General features: G+C 32.5%; 1 protein-coding gene across 1 annotated transcript; it reads left to right on the forward strand.

The window, feature by feature from the left end:
- The first annotated feature begins 10255 nt into the window (after nucleotides 1-10255).
- On the forward strand, nucleotides 10256-17839 carry LOC124359869 (GTPase-activating protein-like). The gene is made up of 2 exons (XM_046812977.1): nucleotides 10256-10330; nucleotides 17700-17839. The coding sequence occupies exons 1-2, from the start codon at nucleotides 10276-10278 to the stop codon at nucleotides 17822-17824; spliced, it is 180 nt and encodes a 59-aa protein (XP_046668933.1). The 5' UTR covers nucleotides 10256-10275; the 3' UTR covers nucleotides 17825-17839.
- Nucleotides 17840-24074: the final 6235 nt, after the last annotated feature.

Raw genomic sequence — 24074 nt, forward strand, 5'->3', positions numbered from 1 at the left:
GTTTGTTCCATTTAACAGTTCCATCAAATATGTGAGGGCCAATCAATTGGTTGCCAAAGACTCGACACCAAACATTAATACTAAAACGCGTTTGAAAGGATTGTTCCCTTGTCCGGTGTGGGTGATTTTGTACTCTAGGAGCATAATCAGTTGCTTTCAGACCTTGAACAGGCGTACAATGGTATGGATGGAAACTTAATTCTTATGCAAAATGTCCAAAACCTTCCATCGTGATACACTTACGTCTCTAGCAAGTTGTCTACTACTATCATTCCGAACTGAATTTAAGAACTACTCATCCATCTAATCCTACATCATGAACAATGTGTCCTACTTCGTTAGGTCTTTTGTGAACTGTACCTCCCTCCACAAGACCGTTGATGGAGTCTTGAGAACACAGAATGACTGGGAAGTCGGCGATCAGGGTAGCGAGCTTGATACTCTCTCTTTGGGCAGCACGCGCATTTCCATCACAAAACCGGTAAATAAAGTGCATATCAGCGTATTCTCGAGTAGTGAACTCCATGGCAGCCTATACTTGACTGAATTGGACAGAAAAATAGTTTATTGGAGGTAGAAGTAATTCATGTGGACACTGGTCTTATAAAACAAAATAAGGAATGAATGTACAATAATACTGGTGAAAGTGATAAGATAAGAAATTAAAAACATTGATAAAGGATGTGACCATTAATCTGCAACTAGCATCCACAAATTATTTTAAACTGCTTTAGCTTTTTGTAATCTTCAATTCCTTGTTTTATGAGGCAGTTTTATAAAACATAAAAAATTAAGTACAGTTGTTATTAAATTATTTTAATCTTTTTGTAGCTTGCATGTTTTTTAATATTCAAACCGATAAAAGTATGTAACCGAATACTTAACTATGGTCATATGGCATACCATTTTAAAGCCCATTAAATGGCAAAGTTTTTAATATCACTTGACACATTCTTGTGTACAGGGTGTGTTAAACATGTGGAGGGTTCAATGATATTTCAGTTTTTCTGAAACTTAGCAACTTTGCCATTTGAATCGACCTGAAGCTTAATTTTATTCTCTTACCGTTTTAAAACCGATAACATTTCAAATTTAAAATTTAACGGAGAATCTAAAAATTATGTAGTTTGCTCACATATGTCTATACGTTGCTGATAAATATCAGATTTCCGTATAAAAACACGGGTTTTTTAGAAAAAACTGAAAATAATTCATTTCAGACCTAATTTTTGGAGTTAGACTTTTTTTATAACCGCCATTGTATCACATTTACATTGCGTTATAACCCAAAAAATTTTGTCACACCAAGAGCCACTCACCCTGTATATATATATATATAATATTGCTCCTAAATACATGTAAATTTGCTTAAAAAAGGTAATCTATATAAGACTTGTAACACATATTAAAGGTTTAAAATCTAATCCTGCAAATTGTTAACTGTTAAGAATAAGGTCTTTAAAAAATCTGTTAAAGAACAAATAAGAAGCATAGCATTTCCTTGTTTTATAACGTATCTTAGTAAATTCTTATGAAGACTGGGATTCGTTTTAAACGTCTTCGCTCTTTGTCGGCGACGATTTTTTGGATCCCTTCAGACAAACATAACTCCAGATTCCAGGTGTCAAATCTGCAACAGCATCGGATTTCAGATGCTGCACGTGAGAGGAAGGTGATCTGGAGCTAAACTCAATACTCGCATCGATGAGCTCTTTCCACCATAGCTGCTTTATGTGTAATTTAATATTGTTACATGTAATCATCCTCTTAAGTTAGAAAGTTCCCATTGCAATATATCTCATCAAATTTTGGATTGCTCAGTGTCGCATTTTAAAGCCAGTAAGCTAGATTTATATTCTAAACTGTTTCCATCTGAATTATTAGAAAACAAAATTTATCAAAAAATAGTGTGGTCGGTGTTAATTTAAATAAAGCACCGACCAGAATCTCGGGGGTTTCTTCACTCGCTTCATACTATCATTATTGAATTCTCCGAATTGTTGGAATTTCAATTTATCGAACGTATTTTATTCAGCTGAGTATTGTAAGCATTAACGCAGCTGTGGACAGGGTGACCAGACTTCCGGCTTTAGACCACGTGTTTGCCTTTTTAATGTTTGTCCTCGTGTCCTTCCAGCTTTTGATAGTTATATAAAATGTCCGGCTTTTTCGTGAACGCTTATATGTTCGAAAATAGTAGCATCACGTTAAAGAATTCATCCGATTCCCGAAATCCCGAACATAGGCCATAAAACTTATGCAGCGCACACGTAAGGCCATGTCATGTGACTGCTGTTGGATTTAGTTGTATGTTGAGTGTCTTTAGTGTCACTGACTCACTGTTGTTTCTATCCGAGCAGCTGCACTGGCGCTACTACCTCTAGATTTTCTATTATTTTATGTATTATGATTGATACGTTAATTTTGTTATAATACGTTATATATTTGTCTGTTATAATGATAATTTTCTATATATGTATGTGTGTATAGCTTACTAATAGTATAGTGAATCAATGCAAAGAATTAATTCCAAATATTTTACAAAATTTATTTTAAATACCGTAGCTTATAATTCTACAAATTTGGGTTAAAATCAGTTATAATTTAAAAGAGAAATATTCTAATAATAATTAATTCAGTTCAATCTTATACCGCATACAAAATGAAAGCCTCAAATAATGCTTTTATCCATCAATATATTCTTTAATAATAATTCATTTTTCGATTTATGTATGCCAAAACAAATCCAATTTGAGATTTTTTCATTTGCATTGTAATAATTTTAATATGCTCAAATGCAGTATTAATTTCTAATGTGCGCTTTTCAATAATGTATAAATAATGTTTTCCGCAAAGATTATAACAATATTTATTACTGTATTCCTTTTTCACACCCGAAAGTCCTCCTTTTCGGAGTATGAGTCTGGTCACCCTGGATGTGGATTGCCTAGGAAAGGGATGTCGAGTACGAAAGGAAGTGATTTTAGTAGTCACTCAACCAGGTTACTGAAATGACAATGTCTTCAGAGTGGGCCAGAGCCAGAGTAGGCAAGTGGCCGTGGGATTCCTTAACTCCATAAGAACACACAAGCGATGCCGCCGCCAGCGGAAGTGTAGATGTCTCGTCGCGCGTTGGGGCGGACTGTTCCGCCTACAGAGTATACCTGCTGCTGCTGCTGCTGCTGCTGCTGCTGCTGCTGCTGCTGCTGCTGCCTACTCTGCCCTCTCACCGTCAACGTTCTCTACATTTTTGTGCGAATAATGTTAATACACTATTGAGTTGAAAAATGTAATTGGTGATAACATTGTTTGATTTCTATTTTATTGTGGTTCTGAAAGGATACCTGGTTTCTTAGAGGCAAACAAACTCTCTCATAGAACAACAAGAAAGAAGCTACATGAACTCGAAAAGTAATCACATTTTTAGGTTGTAAAGAATAAGTAGGCTCTAAAGATATAATCGACTTAATTAATTTGTTTTCTCTGTTTTATAGGTATAGGGGATTATATTAAAACAGGTGCATTACAGGGGAGTGATTAATATGTGAATTAGTTCTACAAATTAAAATGCTCCATTTTCCAAAAACATCATTCGTGTCTGATCGATTTACTTGTTAAACCAAGACACTGGATTATCAGCAGCTCTTCTAATCCGGGGTAGTAACCACATACTCCCACCATCAATACTCAATCATTTACATAGAATATATGTATGTGTGATGTAAATTATATTGTTTTAATGGGCGTGTGTTGTCGAGAATAATACATGGGAATAATGTTTTTCCCTGATGATTTGTTTCATACTCCTACAAGATTATGAAAGCCTACAAACGAAGAAATGACAGGAATCTGTGCACAAAACATATTACTGGTGGGGTAACATGAGAGTAATAAGAAACCCGTATACAAAGCAATGGGTCAGAACACGCAAACTAATTTGAATGTTGAGTGTAGTTCCACTTTGCAAATTAATAATTAATTAATATTTTCTGACCAATCAAGTATTCTCGTACAGACGGACAGACATATGGACGGACTGCTTTTAGATCTTGTGTTCACAACATCGATAGGGTTATTACTCGGACCGAGAAAAATATATGTCCCAAATTTCGAGTCCCTAGGAGCTTCCTATTACGTGTTCTCGTATAGACAGACAGTCAGGCCGACAGAGATATGGACAGGATGTCCTTTGATCTTGTGACCACAACATCGATAGGGTTATTACTCGGACCGAGAAAAATTTATGTCCCAAGTTTCGAGTCCCTAGGAGCTTCCTATTACGTGTTCTCGTATAGACAGACAGTCAGGCCGACAGAGATATGGACAGGATGTCCTTTGATCTTGTGACCACAACATCGATAGGGTTATTCCTCGGATCGAGAAAAATATATGTCCCAAGTTTCGAGTCTCTAGGACCTTTCTATCAAGTGTTCTCGTACAGACGGACAGACATATGGACGTACAACCCTTTTGATCTTTTGACCTTAAAATCGATAAGATTCTTTCTTGGATTTCGAAGAAGTTATGTATCAAGTTTTCGCCCTATGTATCAAGTGCTGTCGCGTGGACGGGCAGAAGCAGCCGACTGACGTACGTACAATTCCAACATTTCAGAAGGTCTTGTCGGGTTCTTAATACACATATTTATTACTCATATGACTCAGATTTTAGTTTTTATATTCACTTTATCTTGTAAACAGTTTCTTAAAAAAAATTCACCTTATGATTAATAATTTCACTGTGACAAGACATGGCCCACATTGAGGTTCTCAGCGAATAGCCAACAATAAAAAACCTGAATAAACGGCAGCTCTCAATGTGGGCCATGTCCTGTCGCAGTAAATTTGCTCTAAATCAATTAATTATTACTCGATTTAGATAATTTTTGTGTCATTTTATTTTTGATAGTATTCTCTAAAACTTACATTCTTGTAGTTCTTGATAAAAAGTGCTGGTTTTTAAGTTATTCAAAGTTTTAAATATTCTTATGGCCGCCATTTTGAAAATACTAAAGATAATTCTATTATATTTTATTCAGTAACTGGCTTTGTTATCATCAACATGTGAGCCAAATTTGGCATAATTTAATTTATTGGTTTTTGAGATATTAATTGTTTTCTAAAAAACACATACAGGCAGACAGATGGGAAACTAAGCATCGGAGACCAATCAATGTTCATATGGTGAAATGTTTGTCTTGACCTGAGCAGTAACGTGGTGTACCTTTGTCCAGAGAGTTACGGAACACCCTGTATAATTTAACATCTATTTAGATTGCTTACGACCTAAGTTTAGCAAAGTCAATAGATATAGCATTCTGATACCTTATAATCTTTTCATTTGTATCACACTACCGAAACAAAAAGCAGCCTCATTTCAAGGCAATGCCATGTCTCATAGATGATCTTTAGTTATAGTCTGTGTTTCATATGCGGTGATTGTGCCTACCCTATATAAATGTAATAATATATCTCGTTACATATTCTCCAACCTACATCGAATTTGGTTTTGAAATATGTGGACTGTCTTGCAGTTTCTAGACTACTTCTCTGATATTTGTGGAGTAGGGAAGAAAACCTTGTTATATTCTAACAACGGATGTGATATAGAAGGTTACTAAGGGTTAACGTGCTTTCTTAACTCTTTACCAACTGTCGTATGTAATGTAATCATGTCAACAATAGGCTATCTGCGGTGGAATTCCACCGTGTAATTATATTAATTCTTGCATCTTACATCTTAACTCTTTACCAACTGTCGTATGTAATGTAATCATGTCAACAATATCTGCGGTGGAATTCCACCGTGTAATTATATTAATTCTTGCATCTTACATCTTAACTCTTTACCAACTGTCGTATGTAATGTAATCATGTCAACAATATCTGCGGTGGAATTCCACCGTGTAATTATATTAATTCTTGCATCTTACATCTTAACTCTTTACCAACTGTCGTATGTAATGTAATCATGTCAACAATATCTGCGGTGGAATTCCACCGTGTAATTATATTAATTCTTGCATCTTACATCTTAACGAAATTTGTTCTTTTAAATATAAAACGTAACGAAACTTTAACTTGAGTTGTTCACAATTTTTACAAAGAATGTAGCCTACTTTTCTAATACGTTTGTGAACTGAAGTTTATGCAGTACAGGTATAGAATCGTAGCGTTGTAATTAGCTATGCTCATACTGTAGGCTATATCAGCTGTAAGCAACAACTACGCAGTTTATTGTCAATTGAGTATTATGTTGTTTGACTTTATTATATGTAGTCATTAACTATATTTTTATTACCCTTTGCATTTCGCATGTGTTTCACACCCGTGCATTTTTATTCAGTATTATACCTGTATACAGTAATTTAAGTTCTTCTAATCCTGAGGATACTTACAATTTTTGAATCAATTTTATCAATTAGTTACGTTTCTTATGTCAATCTGTCAATAATAGGCTACTGTTTTGTAGCAAATATTTTTATATTTAACACTGAATAAAATAAATCTAAAACACTTGTTGAAAAAACAGTAATACATATCTTAAAGTCTGCAACTTGAATAAACTTGTAACCTTGAGATCTTAACAGATGATGTCTTACAATAAAATGTAGGGACTTATTGTAAAAAATAGTCGAATTATTGAAAGGACATCATAATCCTGTAATATGTGCTGACACTGAAGGATAGCAAACTTCTAATAAATAACGTGCTAATTTTGCTGCTAACAAAAAATAATTTAAAAAATAATAATAATAATAAATAAATAAATTAAATAATAAATAATTTTGCTTTTTGGGTTTTGTCAAAGAAATAAGATAATGGAATTTTCAAATTGGAAAGATGACTTTTGTTGGAAAAATTGACACAATAATCATAATTTACGTGTAAATGAGTTTGTATTAATATCGATCAGTTTATGTTATAAAATATAGGCTAGCAATATATGTATTGAAATTAAAAATATTGTAATTATACATAATTCATTAGACTTCTGCAACGTCCATAATCCATTTTTACAAACAATCATATTTATGGGATGTCGAATAATAATATCGATAACCGATTACAGGAGGACTGTGGCGATAAACGCAACTGTCCACTCTGTGCTGTTTATGTCAACAGTAGAGCGGCACGGCGGCAAGGCCCTGCCCTCCCTTCCCTTCCCTTCTCGTACTACTTTCAACAGAAAGCGGCACTCGGTTGAATTGCTATCATTATTTGTTTGGCCCGGAAGCTAGCTAGGCGCGAGGAGTGGCGGGCTGAGAGGGGGCATGGGTTCACCATTCATTCACGAAACTATCGGAGCGCAGGGCTGCAAACGGCACCAGCCAAATATACCGTACTACATGATAACGAGTAGCTATCTACATTTCTCACTGATCAGAAGTTAAATAATTTTGTTTTATTTTGTTATACGAACAAAATATTTTACGAACAGAACATACGAACAGTGGTTTTTATTCTGACTAATAAAATAATCAAATAGTTAGTGTCTTAAATAATTATAAAATTCCTGTAAAGACATTGTGCCGAAAGGAATGGTTACATCCAAAATACAAAACGTAATTCATTACAGTAAAAAATTAAGGTATGATGTATAACCGTCTTGTTAAAGGTTGAGTAAAATCACAGTCCCCTAGGATATCATAAGTATGATTTGTCGCGATGTTTATTAAATTAAATTAAATGGTTAATTAATTATTTTCTCTACAGTAATGGCAAAAACTTGTTCTAGACCTAAGCACTGTCCCAACTTTATTGATCTAGACCCCTCTATAATAATATGCTATTATGTTTTGAACAATCAGCATTTAAGTTTGATCAAAACCTTGTAGTAGGGCGTTTCCATATTGCTTCTGCACCCTGTTGTTTTCTTTCCACAAATGTCAACCGAAATAAAAAATAGTTTTAGAATTTCCATCAAAGAGAATGTGTGAATAAAATAATGTGAGTTTAATCGACTTTCGTTATAATATACATTTTAGATAATAAAATAATCAATAATAAAATATGTTACGATATTACTTCTCAATTAATTGTTCTCATTAATCTCATAAGTTAAAAGTTACAAATGAGCCTGAACTTGTTATATTATTAAAGCTATATCAGTATGTATCAAGGAAATGTGTTAACGCAATATTTCGGAACCTACAAGACAAGCGTAATACTGTGAACCTAAAAATTCACATACAGGTCAAAAACTTCTATGCAACTGTTTTAGAGCAAACCAAAATGTTTTGTAGTATTTTACATAAACTGCACACATTATTCACCAATTGAAATTCTATCGACACGCTTCAGCAAATTCTAGGGTCACAGATTTAAGAGATATTTAGGAGTTTGACTAACAGACAGGACTTTATAGTTGGACTTCAAGTACTTTCTCCGTTAAGTTAAAGTTTTAAACTTCTCCAATGTGGCTTATAGGTTCAAAACCAGCAGACAGCAAAATCATAACAAACAACTTGGTTCTTTTGCTTGGTTGAACTAAGCAATATTACATAAGCTAACTATATTTAATTTTAGTTTATTGTATTCAAAACATCGCTGAAAAGTTTGAATTGTTAACTGAAGTGTATTATAATGCAGAAATAATCCACCTGGAGAAAATAACATTCAGAAGGATACAACCCAATAATAAGATAGAAATTTATGTACCTTATTATTGAATCTTTTATTATTATTATTATTTAAACTTTTGGGAGTTATTTTCATAGATTACATATTTTTGTTCCGCCCACTCTAGTATGATTAAATATATAAGTAGAAGAGGGTGACAACGAACTCTATTACGTGTTTCAATGTGATTATTACAAAAAATGAAATATGTTTAATTTTAATTTAATGTAGCTCTTTATGTAATTATAAATTACTTTTACGAAGCTTATTGCTATAAAGTGTTATTTAATGCCCCCTCCATTCTTTATTTTTGAAAATTACGCAAAACCTCAAACAGTTCTGTATTTCAATAGCACGTGTTTACAGTCTTGATAACGTAGTGAAAGGTACACTAGAATAATTACAAATGTTACTCTTGTAATTTTGATGTCGAATTTTATAACATGTATCTGTAATTTTATATTCTATTCCTATTATAAATTTCAGCATCGAACACAAAAACACACAAACTACAATATCAATGTCTTCATGAATCTAATGATACAAATTTTAGGTATCGTTTAAGTCTATCTCGCAATCAATTAAATTCAGTTAAGGAAGGGAAAATATTTATGTTATAAGTTTGTTGAGTCTTCCTGCTATTTTTAGAAAACTGTTTATTTAGTTTTAATTTACGAAACATAAGGCTCTTTAAACTAGAAAAATACTAATTTATTATGCACAGAAAATTGAGAAAAACGTTTACTTGTTTTGTAACTATATGAATAAGATTAACAACATAACAGATTAGCCCTTTGAAAGTGATCATGTGACGCTAAAATATCTAAAGGGTAGGATGGGGGGGGGAAATAGGGCGTTTCAAAATAGTGACTGCTTTAAAGCAGTGGTGCAATCGCTTTTTGGATGGATGAGATATAAAAATTATTCTAGTACGACAGAATTAATTTTGTTTTAAACGTTCTCTTTTCTTATAGCCCTTCTTAAAACATGTAATGAGTTGTTATCTTGGTATATTACAATATAAAAATAATGATTTCATATTGTCATCTTACTTTTATTTATTGTTAAGTGGACTTTAATTATAAAAATAATTATTATGAGGGAGAAGGAAAGAAACATTTCATGCTTCTAAAGTTGGCGGCTAGAGCCGTGTAGAGATAATCAGTAGGAAAACATCTGTGTTATAAAACATAAATACACTGTATACCTTAATTTTTAAATGAACGTTAATATTTTTTAGAATTAACTACAACTATAACATTATAAAATTTTAAAAAAGCAGATTGCTTAAAACTTGTACTTTATTATTGAGGACTGTAACACTTGATGACGTCATATTTTATTCCAATTATTCATTTAATTTTTGTCTGGTGAGATAATTTAAAAGTTGCTACAATGATTCTTAATTATGAATTATTCTTTAGTTAATAATAACCGATAAAATTAGCAACGTAGGTCAAATGGAAGTGTTATAGAGAATTGTTTCCTGAGAAAATATGAATGAACTCGTTAGAAACTAGAGCAGTAATTCATTCCCTTACGAAATAATTAGAATTTCCATATTGCGTACGATACAACTTCTTTGTTAGGTTGGCACCACTGCCTGTAGAGCTTTCATTCATTTGATCAGTAGATCCTGGCAAATGGAGGCAACATGGCTGACCAGAAGTATAACGTTCGTGTCGAAGAAAGGTTGAGGATTAAAATCGGTTAGTAAATGCAGAGTTTTGATGATGTTTTGCTGTGAAATTGTGAATTTAAATAGTGTTAAATGAATTGAATGTGTATTTTTATAATTTTAGTTTTGTTTAGAGCGTGTATTTTGTACGTGATTTGTCACCTGTCTTTGTGTTGTGTAGGCTAAGTTGGATTATTACGTTTGATTTATTTCATTTCACTAGTCTTCAATTGGAAATTATATTTTGTTCAGCAGTGTATTGTTAAAATTAAAAATAATTTTTGATAAATTATTTTATACATTGGTAACAATCTTGGAAATGTGGGTAGGCCTAAAAGGAGAGATTGAACAGCATGACAACGTCTTGTAAGACTAAAATAATTTAACCAAAATATGTACAATAATTAATTTTCAGATTAAAATTTAACGCTTGAATGATTTTATGTGCAATCCACTAACTTGTCCTTAAAATTAGCTTCACATTTATTTAGTTATAGTTCTTGTCATCTGCCCTATTGAAAACTTCATCAATCAGGAATTGTAGTTAATATTAGTATCCAGTTATTATCAACTAAATTTTACCCTAGGGCTGGCATGCATTTTACCCTTAACTAGAAGAGCTTTTTAACTGCTAGTGCTGAGTTAAACAAAAATATGTACTAAATCAATACGGAAAACAGTGACATTTATAATTTTCTTTTGAATTAAAGACAGTAGCCTATATTATAAAAGAAATAAAAATTGAGTTTACCATACATGCTTGGATGTATGCTGCTCCAGAGTTGAAACGTTTATTTTTTAAACATATACTAGTTTTTTTTTTTCTGCAAACCATACTATTCACTAAACACGTTAAATTTAAAAATCTAAACTACAAAATATCCGGGTTGTTCTAATCAAGAAAATATAGTCTACTGAAAATACAGAATGAAAACAATGTAAAACTAAACAGAACAGAATGTGGCTGACAGTTACAGTTGTAAAGATTACATAGCGCATATTAGTCATATTTGGCTTTGAGCAGCCAGTAAGTTAAAATATAAACGTCTTATATGTAAAAGTAAGTACTTTAAAATAAAGCATGGAATCTGCAGTTAGTAGGCTACTTCATTTTTGTTTTATTTATTTCTTAATTGTTTATAGCACACACTATTATACAGACGGTTACAAGCAAATGTGTATATAGTAATATGCATCATAATACTAAAACCTGGTAGTCCTGGTCTATGCAAATGGTAGATTTTAAATTGTGAAATTCTAGAAACGAATTACTAATGAAAACTATGCAATATTAACTGAAGATTGAAATCAGGTTTTAAATATTGTTACATATGTTATTGGAGAGAATGACATACATTTAAAAGTTCTACGGCCGCTTCACTGTAGTTGTTCGTACTTGATTTCAAGCTGCTGAGGAAATATGTGCGACACCGATGACTACCTTCTTGCAAAGTTCTATGGCCGCTTTACTGAAGTTGTTCGTACTTGATTGCAAACTACTGAGGAAATATGTGACACTGATGACTGTCCTCTTCCAAAGGAAAACTTGTGTTGGAAATAAACCTCCTGTGTCTGATAAGGAAGAATCGAAAATTAAGTTGGGGTTTGCATATTTGATAGTGATGAGAACACCTCCACCTTAACTGTGTTTATTGGTCTCGGGACGTGTTTCGCATCTATCTGTATTTTTGGTATCCAAGTTTACTATAACCAATGTTGGTTATTAAATTCTTACATAGTTTAATCAAGAACTTGCTCTGCTCTTTTCTTTGGTTGTCAAATCAAGCTGGTTTTAGCAAACATGGAAGTAAACAATTTAAGCACACTAAAGTCACTGTTAACATCAATAAAGTTGTATGCCAAAACCTTAATCATATGGGTATCTGAATTCTAGCACCAAATCAGGAGAACAAGCACAAATTTCATTACACAAGGCTCGTATATATATTGTACTCCCATTGCTGTTATTTAGTTCCTTCTCACCAAACCGTCAAAGAAAAATATTAAACTATTTCTTTTACTTAATACTTGATCACTACATTTGTGACCTACGAAGTGGGATGGAATGTGTCAGTGCTTATTATAATAAAGTTTTCAATAAAATAAATTTAAATAACAATAAATAAAATTATTTTTTTAACTAATACAAGCAGTGGTTAAACAAAGCCAGTAAAGTTTCTCTCAAAATACGCCTTAATTAAAAAAGTTCTCTTGATTAAGCAGGTCTTAAACTTTGAACTTAAATTTGGTATCATCCAGGCCTTTCTCCGCATCATGCAGCTTGTTGAACATTCTCATAGCCTGATATAAGCAAGCAGTCTTTTCCTTAATCAGGCTGCATCATGAAAGATTGAGTTTATTATTGATTAAGATTTACCTAGTTGAAGGTTGCAGGTGAGCAATATAGCTCTTGTATAAAAGGAATACAGGTTTTCTCCCACTAGAAGCAAACTAACTAAAACTAAGTAAAATAATTTTCAAAAAGGGTTTTAGTTTACAATTCATTATTCTAACTAAAATATATTGGCCGTAAACCATAACGATCTTTAACCATTTCAAAATGGGCTTGCAGTGCTTCAAACTAAGTTAGCAACTGAAGAAATTATTCTCACGCTACAAAGTGTCACAGCCTAAGGTGTTACTCTATAAATATAGGCCATTGCTGAAGTTGGTTTGGAATCCTTTTCACTGATCAAAAAGGATTTTAACCTTTAATTTAACATAGGTTGTATAATGAGAAACTAACAGGAGGAATAACCTAACTGTAACTTAATTAATTTAATTTCAACAAAGTTGAAAATATTGAAATATGAGTAAAATACTTCAAATGTAAATGTACAAAAATCTTAAGTAGATAACTAAATAGGTTTGTCGTACGCTCAGTAGCTATTCATATGGAAGGACTATGTTATAAGGAAGATGGTCCCCGATCAATGAAGGATAAGGTTGTGAACTGCCTGTTGAGCAAAAAGAGCTGAATTCCTTAACCCTACATCGGGCGCTAAACGGAGTTTTCCTCCGTGTATTTTTTATTATTAAAAATAGTACTACTTTTCTGATGTTGGCAGTCGTTCCCCGCAGTGTACTTCACGAGCATCTTTCGGGGAAGCGAAACAATAGCCTCCCGCTTATCTTTGTCAAAATCTGTCAGTATGAGGTCGACTTCCATGCGAGACTGGACGATTCCTCCGTGAGCGCCCGATGTGTTTGTAGTGCTTGGACGAAATCTCCGTGAGCGCCTTATAGTGTTTAGTTTTTATGGAGTAATAATCCGTGTGCGCCTAAATGTGTGACCTGTGATGGTTTCTTTTTAAGTTTTACAATATATTTTATTTGAATTTTGTGAAATGGAGAATGAAGACGAGAGACTTGTCAGTACAGTACCCGTGTGCTAGGGAACATTTCAGTACTGTTTATGGAGTGAACATTGTCGTTACAAGAACCAGAAGGAAAATGTTTTGAAACTTTGTGTAGTGTTTAAAAAAATGTTTAGTAAAGAATAAATTTTGATTTTAGAGTAATAATTGACATTACAATTGTAAAATATCTCAAGAATTGAAATAAGTTGTTTTTGTAAGAAGTTAAAAACTAAGTTAATTTTCCATATATTTATTATTACAGTAGCTTAAACATTTTTACAATTAATTGCATTATTCCTTAAAATAAATCATGTTGTTATTATACAATAAGATTTTGATTTTCTTATTTGGAAAATTCATTACATAAGAGAGTAATTTTTATTTAATTTCTAAAAATGAATATATTACATTGTAATTAAATCAGTATGAATATTTAAACAAATAAAAACAGTTTAAAACGACTATGATATCCATTATTCGCTAACCTGGAGGAAACCTCCGTGAGCGCCTGATGGTGTTTCTAATTTTAAGTGCCTGATGGAGGGTTAAAAACGCCAGTATTTTCAGAATTGCCTTGATTTACACCTCGCTTAGACGACCACCCACAACAAGATATGTTGTGAAGTTATTAAGGTATATCCCATATTAAAGGAAGCTAATTTATCATTTGATAATTACAGGCTATAAATTTATTTTCCTACTTTTTCTTATTGAGATAGGTCATTCACCAAGGAAGGAATATTAATTTAAAATAAATGATAAGTATCGGAAAATATTAATTTACAGAACCATTCAAGTAGCTACTTGTACATTGTATATTGGTCAGAAACCGTCACATCTATGGTTGACTGGTCTGCTTTTAGATGTATTTTAGTGGGTTAGCGATTGTTCTACCGTAATTCACACAAATGGCTGGAGGCATTAATGATCAGCAGCCTTTCTGGAGTATCTGTTACTTTACAGTGTATCGTCTCAAAATATTTTTTAACTCCAGCATATGAATACAGCACTAACAGTTATACCTTCCAACCTATGAAATGATGGATATAAAATTCAGGATCATGAGTACACATAATCATGTATTACTGATTTGAAGACTAGCACTTCTGAAGATGACTTTTAAAATAGAATATTTTATAATTATTTTCTTTCTGTGAATAGAAATTTAATCTAACTTATGTATCTAGTATGAAAATATGTAAATGTTACAACATAGTTGTATATATTTATTGAACAAAATATCTTCCCAGTTAAATAAAATAGTCTGTAAATAAACAAATAGTTTGTATCTTGATACACCTAGGCTAATTTTTCAGTTACTTAATGATTTTATCAATTATACATGTATAGCCTATCAATTAGACCTTTACAGTAATTCTGTTATTCATACAGTTTTTAGATACAGAAATTTGTCTGAAAATTGAGATGACGAGGTACTGTATCTAAAGAGATTATATTTCCATCTTTATTTTATTTGGTCTTAATACCCATTAATTTACACTGCAACTCCTTTGTAATTTGTCTTTATGTGTATCCTATGTAAAGTATTGGGATGTAATGGTTCACATTGAATCAACCCTTCCTAATGTAGCTACGTTATGAAATGGTTGTTAAGAAAAAAAAGCAACATTTCTTATTGACTATAATACTTTGACTTACTATTTTGTATTTAATTAGCATAAAGTCTATATTTAATAACTTTATATTAGAGTCCAAGACAGTATAGTAAAATATTAATAAACATTGTTTCTAGCTATCGTTTCAAAATTCTCTTTAAAGATCATGTTTAACTTAGTGCATTTTCAAAATTTTGTAGAGTAAATTAGACCCATAAAACTAATACATGTAACCTAATTATTTTACTAAGTTATTTTCTGTGCTTCATGTAAAAAGTCATTTTGGGATAACAACACGACAACCACAGGTCATCTGAAGGACAGTGGGAGATATTTTAGTGAATCTGAGTATATTAAACTCATTTCTGCTTCAATCAAATCACATTTCATTTCAGTTTAAGCGGTGTTTATGCCAGACTAAAGGTGTCTTAACGTATTAAGTGCTCGGATTAGGGGCAACAGCTTAACGCATCAACTGACCATCCATATAATTTAACTAGCCAATCGACAGACTGCCGATGAAGAAGTGAAGATTATTAGTGCATCCTTAAGTCAAACTCATATAATATTAGATGTTTTGGTTCTTGATATTAAGCCATTATGTAATTCTACTTGTTAAATAAAGAAGATCAATGTTTTAAAAGATTGAATTACTAAGTTATTCATTAGAAAAATAAGTAGTTATTTTCTAATATTTATAACTAATTGTAAAAAATTAAAATAATTATTTTAATATTTACATTAATTATTGATTGATTAGTTTCCATTTATACTGATCAGATGTAGGTTATATCTTTGATTAATTTTGTAGAATTATATTAATTGTGATTGTTTACAGTCCTGCAATAAATTATAATATAGCCTACTTTATTATTTTTAGTTTCAAAGTAAGTGCATATGAAAAAAATGTCAGTAGTTCAGTCATAGTACAATGAATCATGGAAACAAATCTTTAAAAAAAAAACACTGCCTTGCATTTACATTTACAAAATACCATTATTTTATAGTTCATATATTAGTAGTACTACTCACAGTGACCAAGTCAATCATCATTACTGGCCAAGAAATGTCAATTTACATTATACAATCAACCATCTAACATTGTATGAGCAGGAAGCATTTTACTCTTCACTCAGATTATATAATAAACTCCCTGGTCATTTAAAGTTGGAAATATATATTACCAAATTCAGAAGTACCCTAAAACAGCATCTCATTGCCCTGTTATAATACAGTGTTTCTGAGTTTTTAATGGAACGTAAGTGATTTTGAGTTGTTTTCATTACATGTGTGTGTGTGATTTTATATTCTAGATTATATGTATTAATTTTAATGAGGGTTAGCATAATTTGTGCAACAAACTGACATGTCATATCATCCCTAAGCTATGTTATTACCAAAGCTTTAGCTTGTCATAATGTAAACAAAAATGTCTAATAAATAAATAAAAATTTACATAAATATAGTTAACTGTTGGTGTGCTTTTTGTTGACATGTCATATGTTTACCTAAGCATTAGCTTGTTATAATGTAAACTAAAATGTCTAATAAATAAATAAAAATGTATGTAAATATAGTTAACTGTTGGTGTGCTTTTTGTTGACATGTCATATGTTTACCTAAGCATTAGCTTGTTATAATGTAAACTAAAATGTCTAATAAATAAATAAAAATTTACATAAATATAGTTAACTGTTGGTGTGCTTTTTGTTGACATGTCATATGTTTACCTAAGCATTAGCTTGTTATAATGTAAACTAAAATGTCTAATAAATAAATAAAAATGTATGTAAATATAGTTAACTGTTGGTGTGCTTTTTGTTGACATGTCATATCTTTACCTAAGCATTAGCTTGTTATAATGTAAACTAAAATGTCTATAAAAATAAATATAAATAAAAATGTATGTTTAAATATAGTTAACTGATGGTGTGCTTTTTGTTAGTATAGGCCCCGTCTATATAACTACAATAATTGCTTGAGTTGAAGTCAATATTATTTTTACTCTATCAGTGGGCTGGTGGTAAACAATTGATTTGATAGCTTTCACACTGAATGGTTCCAATTGATCAATCAACTTATCTTACTGTTGTTGACATAGGCTTTCATTGATTCAATAGGAAATTTAAACACTTCAATTTATGGTATTCTGCAATGCAGTCTGACAAAATTAAATGCTGGATTCCGCCTTTAAAATAAAAGCATTTTTCATTTTCAATAACTAGGCTATCTCTGCTAGTACGTCAGTGAAAGATAGCCTAACCAAATAAAATTTATTACAGGTAATGTACATTACTTTTTTAAAGTATCTATGCTTTTAATTTGAGAAAATCAATAATATATGTACCCTTATATTAAGTTTGTGATATATCCTATACTGTAATATACAGTTTTATGTTTTTTGTTTTTGTTTTTTTTTTTGAAGGTGAAGCAAAGAACTTGCCAGGTCGAAATCACAATGCAGCAAGTGTCAGAGATATCTTCTGTGTACTGTCACTGGATCAGGAGGAGATCTTTCGTACCTCTACAATTGAAAGAACACTTAAGTGAGTAAGCTTGTGTTAGATATTATTATATTAAGCCAATAGTACCTTAAAAATATGGTAGTAGAAGTTTCATGTAATCTAATAAGTATAAATTTCTTTTATTAACATATCCATAATTTTTAATGTGCTTGCCTAAAATTCATGTACAGTGTCGCTAAAAAGTTTAGGGACAGGCTTAAAAAAAACACAAATTTCTGACAAAAGTTTGTTTTTAATGGAAACAAATATTTAAATTATACAAAATAGTAAAATGGACATGAATACATACAAATCAGTAATCAATAGGTCCTCCATTAGCTTTATAAACATTCTTTGATCCGTTTTGGCATCGAATCAATGAGTGTCAGACAGTCTTCCTTCTTGATACTCCGCCATATCTGTGCCAACATGAACTTCAGTTCAGCTTTGTTCTTGGGTTTGTTCTTCGCTAGACGACTGGCCATGGTATTCCATAAATTTTCTATCGGATTAAGATCCGGGCTTCGTGGTGGCCACTTCAGAACCTCAACATCATGATTACTGAACCATTCTTGTGTGTGTCTTGATTTGTGGCACGGTGCATTGTCTTGTTGAAAGATGTAATTTTCACCAAGCAATTTATTGGCAGATGGTAACATGAATTCTTCTAGAGTTTGACAATATTTAATACTGTTCATTGTGCCTTCAACGAACTGAAGCTCCCCAGGACCCTCACTTGAAATGCAACCCCATATCATTACTGCTTCGCCACCGGCCTGAACTGCAGGCGCTACACATGCTGGTAGAAATTTTTCAGTATTGGTACGTCGTACCCTAACTCTGCGCCTTGGAAATAGTTCAAAACGGCTTTCATCAGAAAACAAAACACGCCGCCAAGCTTCTTTTTGTCCACCCTAATCGAGCCTTGCACCAAACTTGGCGTGTCTTTTTGGCCTTGTCATTTAACAAAGGTTTGCGGATAGCGTAAAATGATTTCATACCTGCATCTCTAAGTCTGGAACTCACAGTTGCTACACTGACATTGTAACGATCATCATCTTGTTTCATGCTGCTTAGTAAATCAGGTGCACTTGCATTTCGGTCCTTTTTGCTCATCACGAGTAGCTTACGATCCTGCCGAGGCGTGGTTTTACGTGGCCTACCACTCCGCGGGGCATCAATCACGGTACCGGCTAGGTTAAAACGTCGCACTGTATTTTCAACACATGTTTTAGACACATGTAACTTGGATGCAATTGTTCGGTATGAACTACCGGTTTTATACATACCGATAACTTGCCATTTAATGTCCTCGGACACAGATGAGCGGCCCATAATCACAGCTTTAACTTTCACAAAACAGCGAAATAAACAAATCACAAAGAAGATTGCAGTACAACTGTCACAATGGCAGTGTGGAATGCGCGCGCGCAGGCTTGTTTCACAAAAACAACCGCCAGAGGAACAATGACGTGCAGACCGCATGTCTGTAAATGAAGGCGTCTACTTGTAGAAGCGAAATTAAAACTCACATTTTTTGTTATAAAATGTTTGAAAATAAAATTTTTATTTTGTACCCTGACCAGTTGAGTACAAAATTTATTTGTAACATGACATATTTTTTTAAATGATCATCATATTATAATAAAAAGTACTGTGCAAGTTTCATTACAATATGGCAAGCCGTTAAGAAGTTATAAAAATAAAATATCTAAAAAACAAGGTTTTTTTTGGCAGTTCCTTAAAATACATTAATGCATGCTTCTTCCACATTTTTGGAGATAAAATATTGAAATTTTGAATAAAAACTTGAATTGATGTCCTTAAAACAGCCAACAATCAATAGCATTGAGAAATTAGTTAGTTTAGGGCCAACTGTAACATTTCTCTTTCAGACAGGTGTCCCTAAACTTTCTAGCGACACTGTAGTTATTTGATAGTTTATTTCCGCTTCTGTCAATTATATGGCAATTTCAGACAAGGTAGTGTTATATTTCTCTATTATCTCTGCATTTCTCAAAAAACTTCCTCAAATGACCATGTTATATACTTATATTAGTGATCTGAGTAGAAAACATTGCATATTCCGTTATTAAATAGATTAAGTAAGAACTAAATTAAACTAGGGATTTTACTTTCCTCAATCAATTAATCTTTAGGGTTAACTCATTAATTAATTTAATAAGTTTTGAAAAAGATTATTGATTTCCAATTCCATTTCAGTGAAATAATTGTAACATATATATTTAGTAGCATTTACTTGGAAATGTTACTTTTAGATTACATCCATTCCCGGTTCCATACAGGACATGTACTAAGTTATCCTGTCTACAGGACTGTAGACAGTACACAGTGTTAAAATAGAAGGTTAAATGTACTTTCTTTTTATTTATTCTCCATAGAAAATTAATATTTATAAGCTTTCAATTAATATAAATCTAAATATTACAGAAAATACAAAAATTCACACTATTCATAATAAACAATTTTTGAACTGAAAATCACGATTTCATATGGGACACACACATTACAACATAATTTCATACCTTACGTTGAAGTATAAATACAGTTTATTTTGTTGATATTGAATGAAAATTTCACTGCACAATTATAAAACTTGAAACTTAAAAATACTGTACATTTTATGCATATAACAAATTTTAAGTAATGGGTTAAATAAAATACAAAAACAAGGTAAATGTTATTTCTTCGTTTTGCAGCCTTAAAATTATTTAATTTTCCAAGAAAGTTATAACAGGTATAACTTAAGGTAAACAAACACCTTTCAATAGACAAAACACTGAAGAAGATATATTACTAAAGAAAAATATTACTTATTACTTAGTGAAATTAAACATCACCATTTAAAATCCATGTAAAGTCCTTTGACGGTTATCACAAGATAACCGGATCAAGCAATATCAAGCGTGTCTGTTGCTTGGATGGGTGGCTTGGGTGGTTGTTGACAGGGAAATAATATTTCATAGAGTTTTCAGGAATCCGTGTTTATTTTGTCTAAGTAAGATTTTATGTGAAAAAAAAAACTTGATTTGTGTCTTTCTTGAATATGCTAAAACAAATATACAAGGTACTTTATAAAAATGAAGGCCAAAACCATTGAGGAGTTACTGAAGTAGACTGTGACTGCTCACCATGTTAATCAAAAGTTGACTTGTACGATTCAAGATTACAATAATATTTAGAGTCTTGCATGTTTTTGACAGTTCAATAATAACATAGCTATAACTTGAAGAGTTGATTAAATGGAGTATTAGTTGAATGGAAGGTGAAATGGAGCTAAAATCAATATTCATTTTGAGTTTAATAATCATTAGCAAAATTGTCTCTATGCTATAAAGAGTTCATATTATACAAGTGTATTAGATAATTTACAATTTTAATTAAGTATATACTTAGTATTTACTTTATATTTATTTATTACTAATTTATTATGAGGTAACCTTTATCACAAGGAGTGAATGTATACATAATATCTTCAGATTGTTTCATATGAACTCATGAACTAACTGATAACAGCCATGATAAGACTATTGTTTGAGTTTTGGTATCAGCAGAAGCTTATCATTCACAATATAGTTCATTCATAGTAGCCATTCATTGACTGTTCCCATTCATGCCTTGCCACAGCCATATCTTGCCCTGGTGCTATCATGATTGTACACAGTCCATACCTAGCACGTATTTTTAACCTATGTATTTTGAAACGTTTTTTATGTATTACTGAAAATTCAACTAATCTATTACATAAAAATCAAAAACCTTCACTCACTCATTACTAATTTACCAACTCTCGGATATCTTAGACAGTTGAAATTTAGCATATATATGACTCAGTAATTAGAACAACTAAAACCATTTCTATAAAGATCAAACATCCATAGGGGTTGAAACCCCCAAAAGAATTGTATTTTGTTTTTCAATTTCTCAATGTCCTAGATTGGTGAAATTTGACTCGACATGTGCTACATCACTAAAAAATAGAAAAGCAAAGGCATTTCGTAAAAATAAACCACCCAGGATTGAAATGGAGTTGCATCCTTAAAAAACTATAATTTTGTTTTTCAACTTCCTAATGTTCTACAATGATGAAATTTAACTCACTTGTGCCCTTTACTCGCAACATGGGAAGAAATAATTTTACATGCAGAAAAACCACCTATAGGGGCTGAAATAGGGTTGTAACCTCTATATTTATATTTCAACTTTCTAATGGCCTAGACTGAAGAAATTTGAAATACATACGCATTATTCTCTTAACAGACAAGATACAGATTTTTCATAGATTTCAACCACCCGTTGGGCCTGAAATAGGAACTTTATTTTGTTTTTTAACTCCCAACTGCCCTAAAAAGTTTAAAATTTTACACACAAGTGTATTATACTCTCAACAGACTACCAGCACAGATATACCTTAGACCGGAAGTAGTCGCTTTTTGACACTTATGTATACGCTTTCTTGATCAGGACAATATGACAAAACCTACTACCACGCCTGAAATGCCTATGACTAAAAGTAGATTATTATGAACGGATGTAACGGATGAACGGATCAGGAAGAAAATTACTCCGACTGAGTATGTATGTATGGGTGACATCAACATTGACGAGCATCAACCCTGACATAAAGACAAATTAAACTGAATGAAGTTTTAGCTCTCCATAATTTGACAAGGGTGGACTTACCTCCTACTAGAATAACAGCTCACTCTGAAACATCCATAGACGGTAATTTGTACTAACCTTGACTCGACAGATGTTGATGCAAGTGTAATAAAATGCTGGCCTCTCAGACCACACAGCCCAAAATGTGCAATATAACTTACCCGGAGAAACCACAAAGACCACAAATACTTTACCGATGCCTAAAACGACGAAATCTTGACACGTTGAAAGCTTTACTTCAAGAAGGAGGACTGGCAACCTGTCATCTATGCCCCGACAGCAGAAGAAGCATATAAATAATTTTTAGCGCTAAACTGTCCCTATCCTTCAACACGGCCTGCCCTAAAATAAAGAAAAGGCAAAAACACAGACTTAAACCTAAACACTTCGCAGATGCAGATGCTTTAAAACTAAAAAAACAGTTTACCTAAAAGCTCTAAATCATTATGAAGTAACAGGAGACCCTAACGACAAGAGACAAGCCGCTGAAGTGAAAAAAACATATGACTTGAGGCTTAAGTCATTAAGAAAAGGAGGCATCTAAAAATTACATTAATGATTCTGACAACAAGTCCAAGGCTGTTTGGGATGTTATAAACAAAGTAAGAGTCAAGAAAAAACAGTCACATGAAATAAATCTCCAAATAGAAGGTGAAATAGTCCGAGATGCAGGAAAAATTGCAGACCACCTAAACAAATTCTTCACCAGCATCGCGGAGGAAACCTTAAAAAGTAATAAAAAGAGATCAAATGCAATAGCCCATTCACAAAAAACATTAAATCACACATTCTCAACCCTGCCTCACACTACTGACCAAGAAATTAAAGAAATAGTAAAACATCTCAAACCAAAAAGTTCTTCCCGGCAATGATGAAATATCACCAAAACTTTTAAAGCACTGTATCAATGAACTTAGCACACCACTGGTAGTTATATTCAATAAATCGTTTGATCAAGGACTTTTTTTTTCCATCAGGAATGAAAATCTCCAAGGTGTATCCAAAACACAAAAAGGGTTGCCCAGCCACTGCTAGCAACTATCGACCGATCTCCCTAATATCAACATTTTTCAAAGCTATGTGAAAGAATAGTCCTTAAAATACTCCTGACATACTGCAACGAAAACTGTCCTCCTCACAAACGCACAGCATGGCTTTATTAAGGGCAAGTCAACAACAAACAGCCATGATTAAACTCATAGAATTCTGTTATTGACGACCTCGAACAGCGAAAACTCTCTACTGCACTTTTTTTAGATTTTTCAAAGGCATTCGACTGCTTGAGCCATGACCTCATTATAACAAAACTGGAAGCCTTAGGCATATCAGGGAAAGCCAAAGACTGGTTCAAAAGCTACCTAACTGGACGACACCAACTGGTGGAGCTCAAGCACACAGAAAATGGCATTACCAAACATGTGCAATCAAATACATTGCCAGTAACCCGTGGCGTACCTCAAGGCTCTGTGCTGGGCCCAGTCCTCTTCGTTTTATTCACTAATGACATGCCCCAACTTCCTTCAGGACTACTGTTTTACCATCATGTATGCGGATGATACGACACTGTTACTAAATGACAAAACAACTGATAAATTAGCCGTTACCGCATACAT

Source organism: Homalodisca vitripennis, chromosome 4, assembly GCF_021130785.1.
Source record: "Homalodisca vitripennis isolate AUS2020 chromosome 4, UT_GWSS_2.1, whole genome shotgun sequence".
Lineage (NCBI taxonomy): Eukaryota > Metazoa > Arthropoda > Insecta > Hemiptera > Cicadellidae > Homalodisca > Homalodisca vitripennis.

Excerpts from the sequence above, each read along its gene's own strand:
- LOC124359869 (XM_046812977.1), top strand. The coding sequence starts at position 10,276 with ATGGCTGACCAGAAGTATAACGTTCGTGTCGAAGAAAGGTTGAGGATT. Across the intron at positions 10,331-17,699 it reads AAGGTTGAGGATTAAAATCG|GTGAAGCAAAGAACTTGCCA; the intron begins GTTAGTAAATGC and ends TTTTTTTTGAAG.